Here is a 9,827-nt window from a genome sequence, read left to right on the forward strand (position 1 = left end):
GCACTGCTGATAGATTGGGTCATGCACTGCACTGTAGATAGATGGGGCATGCACTGCACTGCTGATAGACAGGGGCATGCACTTCACTGCTGATAGACAGAGGCATGCACTGCACGGCAGATAGACAGGGGCATGCACTTCACTGCTGATAGACAGAGGCATGTACTGCCCTGCTGATAGAAAGAGGCATGCACTGCACTGCTGATAGACAGGGACATGTACTGCACTGCAGATAGACAGGGCCATGCACTGCACTGCTGATAGGGGCATGCACTGCACTGCTGATAGACAGGGGCATGCATTGCACTGCACTTAGGGGCATACAGTGCAAACTGAGTGAAGTTTGCTTTCGTTGGTTTTTAGAAATGTTTTATTTATTTAGTTATTATTTATGTATTTATTTTTGCATACAGAATAGAAGGATTCTACGTGGCAGTTTTGCACCTAATAAGGTTTTGTTTCTGTTTATCAGCATACACCTGGGGTAGTGAAGCATAAACTAATGAATGATCTTAACAGAAAGGTGTGGGGGGGGGGAACTGCACATTTGCATCTGATTTGCATCTGATTGCCTCTCAGACACCACTAGAATGAGAGCTGAAGGGAGGATCTAAATGCACAGAACTTAGGGAACTCTGAGTCTCGTAGGTTGGCTCAAAGAGGGTACAGAGTTCAAGGAATTTAGGGAAAGTGGAGAAAATAGTGACTGGCATATAAGAATGGAGGGCTTATGGCTAACAGCCCCAGAGGAGGAAATGGGACTAACTCTGTTCTTAAGAGCCCCAGAGACTCTGGGAGGAAGGGGACATCATGTGACATATCAGGGCAAGGGGGCTGGGTAAAAGTCTATACAGAAGTGTAAAACATTCTAAGGCTTGTCTGGCCAGGAGGCCACACCATGGCTAAAAGAGGCCATGGTTTGTCCTCGGGAGAAATGGAACCAGAAGTTCAGCACCCAAGCTCTGCACTGGGCAGGTGCCTGAGGAGAGAGATGCATGGCTGAAATAAGAGTTATGAGAAGGTCCCCCTCCTCTGTGATGTCCCATTCCCCTGCTGCTCCCAGTGCAGAAGCACCCACCCAGAGGTGCATCCCTGACAGAGGTTAATAAAACATAAGTGATCCCAGACAAGGCATGCAGATAGTGAGATGTCCAACGCTGGTCACCAGTGCTGGTCACCACTAGGCCACTCCTGCGTGAGTAACTAAATGTTTTCAGTTGTACTCACGGTCTACTTTCAAAAACATGGATGGACCAAAAATGAAAATAGGCCTGGGGATGTGGCCCAGTTGGGAGAGCGGCTGCCAAATGCAGGAGGCTTTGAATTGCAGTCCCAGAGCTGCATAGAACCAGGCAGAGCAGCACCCCCAGCACTCAAAAGTGTGGCCAAGGATCACAAGTTGAAGGTGAGGTTGGAGCTGCCTGAGACTACATGAGACCCGGTCTAAGGAAGAAGAGAGGGAGGGACGGAGACAAAAGTAATGGAATGAAATCAGTGTGATGCAGAGAATTCAGAGGCTGCTGTGACCAAGGGTGGGGTGGGTAGGAGACCAGGAAAGCCCCTCTGAGCAGACATCAGCCACGTGATCTGGAACAGAGGGGACAGGGGCATCTGAGTTAGGTTTTCCAGAGTCTATGAAAAATATGCAGCTGTCAGGCAATGGCCAGTAGTAGAACTGGAGACAAGTGAGCAGCCTAAGAGGGCCCTTGAAGATGGAGCTGGACTAGGAATGGGTTAGAGGCTGAGATGAGAGGAAACAAAGAAGTGAGGAGGTTTTTTGATTGCAGTTAAAAACACCTGAGGAACAGATCTGGGAGACAGTGGAATACTATTTTGACCAAGCAAAATGAGTATATGGTAATGGTATGAAGGCAACTGAATATGCCAGACTGACACTGTAAGAAGTGGGCGGGGCGGATGCTCTGGGACTGCAGCCAACAGTAACTGAAAGCATCAACACGCTGGCCTGTGTAGAGGGTGCAATGTGTACTCTGAACACTAGGTGGCAGTGAATACTCACTACCCACACAGACCCTTTGTCCTACACCCAGATGTCTCAGTAAGATTTGGAGTGTGGACACCTGTCACAGTCATAAACCCCGGGAGACATTTAGAAGCTTTTCTCAGAAGCTTTCCGATGATGGTGGTGGTGGTGTTTCCACTGAGGTTGTGTTGTTGTTGTTGTTGTTGGTGGTGGTGGTGGTGTTGTTTCCACACCTTCAGAAAGGAACATAAAAATCAGAGACATAAAACTGCATTTACAAACCAGGATACTGAGGCCAGAGAAAGTGAATAACCTTCCCAAGGTCACATATCCCAGTTCTATCTAGCTGAGAGCTATCTCCCACAACTCGTGGAAAAGGGAAATGGATGTTACTGGAAGTCAAATAAGCCAGACTAGCGTGTCTGTGAAGCCCAAATGCTTAAGTCATACTAGCTTGGGGAGGAGAGTCTCCTGACTTCCATTAACCACCAGTCTAAGGCTCCCGAGGAGCGCTTTCCCTCCATTTCCTTGGAGGCACACAAGTAGCTAAGGGCGGATTCAAATCCACGGCTGGTTCAGTGCCCTTCCTATAAACTACAGTTGGCTTTCTATTCAGGGACATTTTCTTAGAGTAGGGCCTGCCCACAGTCTGTCTGAGGCAAAGGGTTGCACTTATGGTTTGTAAAAGGTTCCAGTATGTTGTGTTGATGAGAGTTTGCTAAGAAATGCAGTGTCTCGCCTTTGGGTGCTCGGGCCTTTTATCCCCACATCCCAGTCTACCACCCAGGCAGGCCCCTGTCCTTGTCACCGGTGCCACCCCGCCCCCACCCTGGCAAGCATACCCACCTACAATCCTTCGGTCTCTTGCAGTTTGAGATCCGGCAGCTGCGTGCGCACCTGGCACAGCAAGACCTGGATCTGGCAGCCGAGCGGGAGGCGGCGCTGCAGGCCCCACACGTGCTCAGCCAGCCACGTAGCCGCTACAAGGTAGTGGAGGCCAGCACGTGGGCGGAGGAGACTGCGGCTGAGAGCATCGTGGAGGAGCTGAGGCCTTCTCAAGGTGAGCCCGCCGTCCCCCAGAGTCCCAAGGATTCCTCCCTCACCTCATTCCAGGTGTCTGCACAGAGAGGCTAAAACATGGGATTCCCAGAGCTGGGGTTACTTGTAGGTCTATGCCTTCTTTATCTGCTCTGCGGTGACACTCAAAAGTTAGTGCCCTTGGAACTAACTGCCTCTCAGGACCCAGGAGGAACATCTAGCTAAGGGATTGTGATGCAAATTTAAAAGTATTCAGATCTCCTAAAGCTATTCAAATCCCATTGTGCATTAACAGTTGTTACTTTCCTTGTACTTGCAAAAAAAGTGGGATGGATGGACAGATGGATGGATGAATGGATGGATGGATGGACAGAAGGAAGGCAGGAAGGCAGGAAGGAAGTTAGAGAGTGCTGCCCATGATACTGGGAGAGCCACAGCAGCCAAAGGGTACCTTGTACCTCCCCAGTCAGAAACTAGATGAAACTGTTACTAGCCTGCTTTTTCCAATACTCTTCAGCCTGGAGCCTCAGTTCCTGGGATCCTGCCATCCACTGTTAGAACAGACTTCCCTCCTTAGTTAACCCAACCTAGATCTCTCATACTCTTCTCTCTTCAGTTCAGAACCTCTGGGCACCAGAGGTTTGTCTCCTCGGTAATCGTATATCCTGTTAAACTGACCAAGCATTAACCATCATGCTGATAGAACCAGGCTCCTAGTCAGAGGTCTGAGACCTTCCTAATGGACTTCCACTTACCAGGCCCAGAGAAGAAGTCCAGGCCTAAAACCAGAATAGCCTGTGGCCTAAGCTTTGCAGGCGGGGCAAATAGAAGGCCATAACGTGAGTGGTAAAGGGCAGAGGAGCTGTAACCCCAGCCCAGTGCCATTTCTAGGTCTAAAGCCTATTTCTTCTTCCAGGCAGCTTTGACCTGGGCAGGGCATTTTGCTTCTCTGGGCCCTGATTTTTAGCTGCTGTCAAGACAGGGTCCTTACAGGGTTGTAAAGAAATAGCCACATCCAGAGAAAGATGGTGCTGGGCCTAGACATGAGACTTCTGGACTCCCAAAGCCAGCTTGGTCCAGGAGTGACTTCACCTTGGTCTCCTGTGCTCTGTCTGCCTCACATTGAGGGCAGACGTAGAAAGGGCAGGTGGGGCAGGAGGCTGAGCTTCATGGCTTGAGACTTAGGGGCCTCACCTCCAGCTCCCTCTGCTGCCCCACAGGAGTGTGAGGATCCAAGTGTGAGTAATCTCTCACCACCAGTGTACAGTGACCTCCTAAAGTCATCGTGCCACTCCTGACTTACCACCCTGACTGGTTCCCTGTGCTCTCTCTCTCTGAAGAACACCCAAGTCCCTTCGAGTAGTGCAGTCGTTTGTTAGATGCCTATAACAAAATGGCCCAAGCTGAGGGATCTGAGGGACAGAGCTAGCCTCACAGTTCTAGGTGCTAGAATCTGAGATCCGGGTGTTGGTAGGGCTGGTCCCTCTGAGTGCCACGATGGAGAACATAATCCTTGCTCCTCTCCTGTAGCTCTTGGTGGTGGTTGGCAAGCCTCGGCTTGTGGAAGCACCAGTCTCTGCGGTCATCTTTATGTGGCACCTCCCTTCATATCTGTGTCCAAACCCCATATCTGTACAGGCCCACCCCACTCTAACAGGACCTCATCTTGACTCATTGCACCGCCATCGTGTTTCCTGATAAAGCTCATATCCTGGTACCGGGACTTGAAACTTCAGTGTAACACATGGAGGAGGGACATGGTTATGCAATGAGCAACGGATGCTAACCGAGACCCTTCTTCACCTGCTCCTGCCCCATCACCTGTGGCACCCCTGGATACCTCCCTATCTTTTAATACACACTTACCTGGTGTATATCAGCCACCCAGGCACAATTCAGTCCTCAACTGCATTTCCACGGCTGCCCCCAGAGCCCTCGGTGGCATGGCCAGTGCCTCTGAAGCAGAGGGCAAAAGGCAAGGCAGAGGCTGTGAGAAGCTTCCATGATTCATGGCCTGAAATAGTGCAGGAACTCAGGGCATCCCCCAGCTGATTTCTCTCTGACCGGGAGCCATGTCCAGGGTGGGAATTTCTGTGACACGAGAAATTACAGTCAGATGAGAGAAGAGCATTCCGGGCCACTCTGAAGATTAAGAAAGGGCAACATTTGTTAGCAGTTGTGACTTCCAGGGTAGCAGGGCTCAGAGGCCCTCTGCATGCCCAGTGAGACACAGACAATCCAGGCATGAACCTGCAGACATAGCAGTGAGTCACAGGAGCCTTGGGACGTGGCCAGCATCACCTCTGCATGGCTGTCACTCCTTAAGTGGGGGAGGGCTGCTGGGGAGGGCAAAAGTGTACAGCTCCAGCCCCTCCTAAGCTTCCTGAAGAGCTTCCTGAAGTTGCCAGCAGGTCCCAGTCAGACAATGCCGACTGCCTTCTGTTTAGACTTGCTTCAGCACAAATCATTTTTAAAACCTGGGCTGCAGAGTTCCAGGCTTTGGGGCCTGCCAAGTTCATAGTGCCCCTGTATAGTCATTAATACTTCTCTCCCAAATTTATTAGTCTTGAAACTTGCCCATAACTTATGAAATACAGCTCCTGGTGGGAGTGCCACAGATTTCCCCATATATCACAACTTTGTCGTTCCCCCTTGCTGCACCAGCATCCAGAGAAGCAGCCACAAAGGTGCCTCTGGCCAGTCTGCCCTTGGCCTTCCCTCTGCCAAGCACCAGGGAGCAGGAAGTTGAGCTGGCTGCAGGGTTTATCCTTGGGGGAAGACAGGACCAAGACACCCTTGCTGGCCCCAAGGGTGTGGGCTTGATAAAAGTGCTGAGGACCCTAGAGCCTCTGAGCTTGGTTGGACAGACCTGGAAAAGCCTCACAGACTGCCCTCTGAAGTAGCCTGAAAGAGGCTGGGACCCAGGTCTGGCCTTGAAGGTTAGCTTCCCTGAGCAGGGTTAGCTTCACGGCCTGTACAGTCCCCTAAGGGTCCCGGGCTCAAGTCGCTGCTTTTGCCCCCCTGGCAGTTTGGGTGCTTTTTAAAGCTACTTGGTCCAACAGCTTGTCTGGTCTCAGAGCCCCCGGGGAAGCTCTTCCCTGAGAAAGCCTAGGGGTTCAGCTGTGTGCACTGCCCTCAGGCATGGCAAGCGGCAGGTGCGCTGGGGGTGTCAGCATCTTCTCAGGGACTGTTGCTGCTCCATCAGAGAGGAGTGAGAGAATGGGAGCAGGACATGGCCTCTTAGGCTTTGAGGTGTGTGAGTCTTCCTCAGGGAAACTACTCAGCCACATGGAGCTCAGCTGTCTCATTATCTCCAGGAGGCAGGCCCAGCCAGCTCACCAGCCTTTCTACCTCTGCCTTGACCAGCAGCTCTGGAGCCCTGACCAAGGGAGTCAGTGTCTCCTCTGGACTCAGCTTTGCTAGCATTAGTCAGGTTGGGTTTGCAAAGTGCTCACTCTGAGGGATGAGCCTCCTGAGACTTCAGAGCCAATGGGAGTGCTATGGGCCAAGGGATTCAGGCATGTGAGGCCTGTCCATGGCTAGAGACTCACGTCACGGGGGCTGTAAAGCTTTCCAGAAGCTATGCTATGCATTTGTCATCCCCATTTTATAGGCGAGGAAGCAGAATGGCTGAAAGATTTGCCTAAGGCCACACAGCAAGCAAGTACCCCGGAGAGCACCATAGTGTGTCTTTATCTGAAGCTTAGGTTTGCGCCTTCTCTCCCCACAACCAAGGTCTGTCAGGCTCAGTCTTCCACGAGTTGCTTCCACAGACCCCCCTAGGGCTCCTGGGTGCTAAATCAAAACAAACCTTTGCTGTGGGAGGGCCTTGTTATTAGGTGGGAAGAGGGCAGTGCCTTAGGAAGCTGGCCATGTAGTCAGGTATTCCTCTGCCCAGCCTCATGCCAGTCCCACGTGTAAGGTGTCAGGGGGAAGAGTGAGAACACAGGCTGAACGGTGAGGAGAGCAGTTCACACTGGCCCTGTGCCTCTTGAGGGGAAATGGGAAGTTTGGAGGTCCTGCAGATACGTGACCTGTCCAGACTTCTGTTTGGCCACTTGACATATGTCAAACTAAAGTATGGTGGGAACTGAGTGGCCTGTGCTTCCTGTTCTTAAAGGCTTTGTGTCCCCTGTGTGGATAGGGAGAGAGGTTCAGCCCCAGGGTCCTGTTCTAGGAGAATGGGACCCAGGAGCCCTGCATGAAACATGTAGAGGAGCCAGGGTAGACTTCAAACACAGAAACCCCTGTGCAGCATGGGTCTGGAGCAGTGGGTGAAGTACACGCCCTGGAAAGGACCCCAGTAGCCACCACGGACCAGGCTTGGAATCCAGTACATTCAGAAAGGGAGTGAGCCCACTCATTAAACTTATAGGCAAGTCAAACGTGGAGAAGAAGCCATGAGGTCCCGCCCATAAGAAGCAGGGCCTTAGCAGAGGGGTCAAGGTCCCTTGACTGGTTAGCTATAGGCTTTATGAAAGTTTGGGTATTACAGAAGCTGAGGAGGCACTTATCAGTAGCCAGGATCTCTCCTGGGGTAGGGACCCATTCACCACGGTGAAGGTGGAGAGGCAGGGGAGAGAGAGCATGAATTCTGCTTTGGACTTGAGTCTCACCGGTCATCCAGGAAATACCCAGGCCAGTCAGCGCTCAGGAGAGAGGTCTTGGCTGAAGGTTCCCTGGCTGAGCATATTATCATCAACGCCTGGGTGAAGATATGGCCTCCTCCACCATTTAGGCAGCAGAGCAAGGAGATGAGGCTTGGACACCTGGGTAGCTGAGATGAGGGATGCCTGCAGCAGGCTGCTCAGCGGGCTGCAACTCCAGATTACCACCACCCACCCCAGGTCTGGGATGATGGTGGGGAGCCTCGGTAGGGGGTCATAGGAGTACAGTGTACTGAAAGCCTCACATTGGTCAGGCCTGCAGAGAACAGCAGGGTATCTGCTGGCCAAGAGGTTGGCATGAGTCGGCAAACAGAGTTGCTAAATACATTTGCAGGGTATAGGTCGCTTTAGCGAAATGATGATGCCAGTTTTAGAAGGACTAGCATGTTAAATGGGCACAGCCTAGTCAGGCCGGTGCTGAGGGTTACAGTCACAATGGGTTCATCTCTGTTCCCAGGTGCAAGGGAGTCGGAGGCTCTGTAAAACCTTGTGCAGTTAGGCACTTATTTCCTGACGAGTTGGAAAGCCCTGCTCCTCTGAATGGTGGGTGCGCCCCAGCCCTTGACCGTGTTCCCGAGGTGGGAACTCCCCCTTGCTCTAATACCTGGCAGAGAACTAGGCCCTGGGTAGGTAGGAGGCACTGATTTCTCTCCAGGAGTAGCAGATGATCCAGACGCTTCTGGGACCTTCTGGTGTTTTCGGGGGCCTTCTAGCCTTGTAGCTCAGATATGTCACAGTCTGTAAGAGCCTTGTAGGGACTCACACAACACATGGAGAAACTGAAGTCTAGCAAGGGGAAAGATCTGATCAAGATCTAGACAAACGGTAGCCCCAGCAAACAGCACCTGATTAAGTGAACAGTCCCTGCTGCCTGTCCCCATGGCCCAGTGGCCCTGCACCGTCTGTGGTTTGCTGAGAACCCTCACTTCTGCTCCTCAGTGCAGTGGCAGAACTAGGCTGCCATTAGAGCGAAGGTTGTGGATGTCCACAGAGAATCTGTGCTAGCTAATGCAGGAGGCAGGAGCCAGCCTGGGCCGCACCCTCCGCTCAGCATCAGTTCGGAACACACCTCTGACCGCAGGCATTTCAAGATCAGAAAGAGGCCAAGAAAGCTTTTAAGATCCGTGCGTCTCCCACTCAGTCTCTAGATATGAAGGTGGACTGGTTTCAGCAGTCAACTCAGGTGTACCTCAGAAGGTAGCCTCAAAAACCATCAAGTGTGTCACCTGCAGACCTCAGCCGGCAGATAAGCCACAGATGTGCTGAGGACTGCGTACCCTGTCATAGGTGTGCATCGAAGGCCTTCTGTGTGTGTCTGGCTCCATCTTAAGAACCTGACCTGCCTGTTAGCTCTCTGTAATCTTCACAATAACTCAGGAGTGTAGCCATTGCCACCCCCATTTTACAGTGCTTAGAGGGCAACTTAGCTAGAACGTGGTAACACTCACCACATGCATCCCTCTTCTGTCCTCATCTCTGTAGAAGCCACGGTGAAAGATGACATGAATAGCTACATCAGCCAATACTACAATGGGCCCAGCAGTGGTAAGTCTGGGTTGACACTGTTTTCACTATGCAGTCCCAGGACATTTGTGACCCCAGGGAAACCTAAACCCAAAGATAGGTACAGTCTGGCCTGGCTTCAGGTAGCAGGGCCTGCCATTATGAGCCTGGAGATTGTGATGGCAGAGCTCAGGGTTAAAAGACACCTAGAGCTTTAATCCTTAGCATATGGGCTAGCTGAAACTCTGATGGCCTAGAGCTGAGCCTGCAGCTGCCAAGTTCGGGCCAACCTGATCCATCTCTGACCATGAGAGTCCAGTACGGAGCCCTACAGAGGGAAGGGTTTGTAGTCCAGAACTCAAGTGATCTCCCACCTGTGCTCAGGTGGCCCCGGTGGAAAGCAAACTTATTCAACATAACTGGTTAAAGGGGCGGCAGGCTTAGGTAGTCCTGACGTGCGTAATGCTTCCTTCATACCCTTGAAATCCTCAAGGATGCCTAGTGATTTTTCTGTGGGGGAAAGATTGATTTTGTTTGTTTGTTTTGTTTTTCAAGACAGGGTTTCTTTGTGTAGCCCTGGCTGTCCTGGAACTCATTCTGTAGACCAGGCTGGCCTCAAACTCAGAAATCTGCCT

General features: G+C 51.7%; 1 protein-coding gene across 4 annotated transcripts in view; it reads left to right on the forward strand.

Moving 5' to 3' along the window:
- Nucleotides 1–9,827, forward strand: part of Tmem266 (transmembrane protein 266) — a 123,905-nt gene that overhangs the window by 111,353 nt on the left and 2,725 nt on the right. For 3 of the 4 annotated variants that reach the window (XM_031344763.1, XM_031344765.1, XM_031344766.1), the window contains 2 exons: nucleotides 2,855–3,044; nucleotides 9,172–9,234. In XM_031344763.1, the coding sequence (XP_031200623.1) occupies nucleotides 2,855–3,044; nucleotides 9,172–9,234 (253 nt within the window). The remainder of the gene's footprint in view (nucleotides 1–2,854; nucleotides 3,045–9,171; nucleotides 9,235–9,827) is intronic. The other variant, XM_031344764.1, reaches the window with a different exon arrangement.

Source organism: Mastomys coucha, unplaced genomic scaffold (genome assembly GCF_008632895.1).
Source record: "Mastomys coucha isolate ucsf_1 unplaced genomic scaffold, UCSF_Mcou_1 pScaffold23, whole genome shotgun sequence".
NCBI classification, from domain to species: domain Eukaryota; kingdom Metazoa; phylum Chordata; class Mammalia; order Rodentia; family Muridae; genus Mastomys; species Mastomys coucha.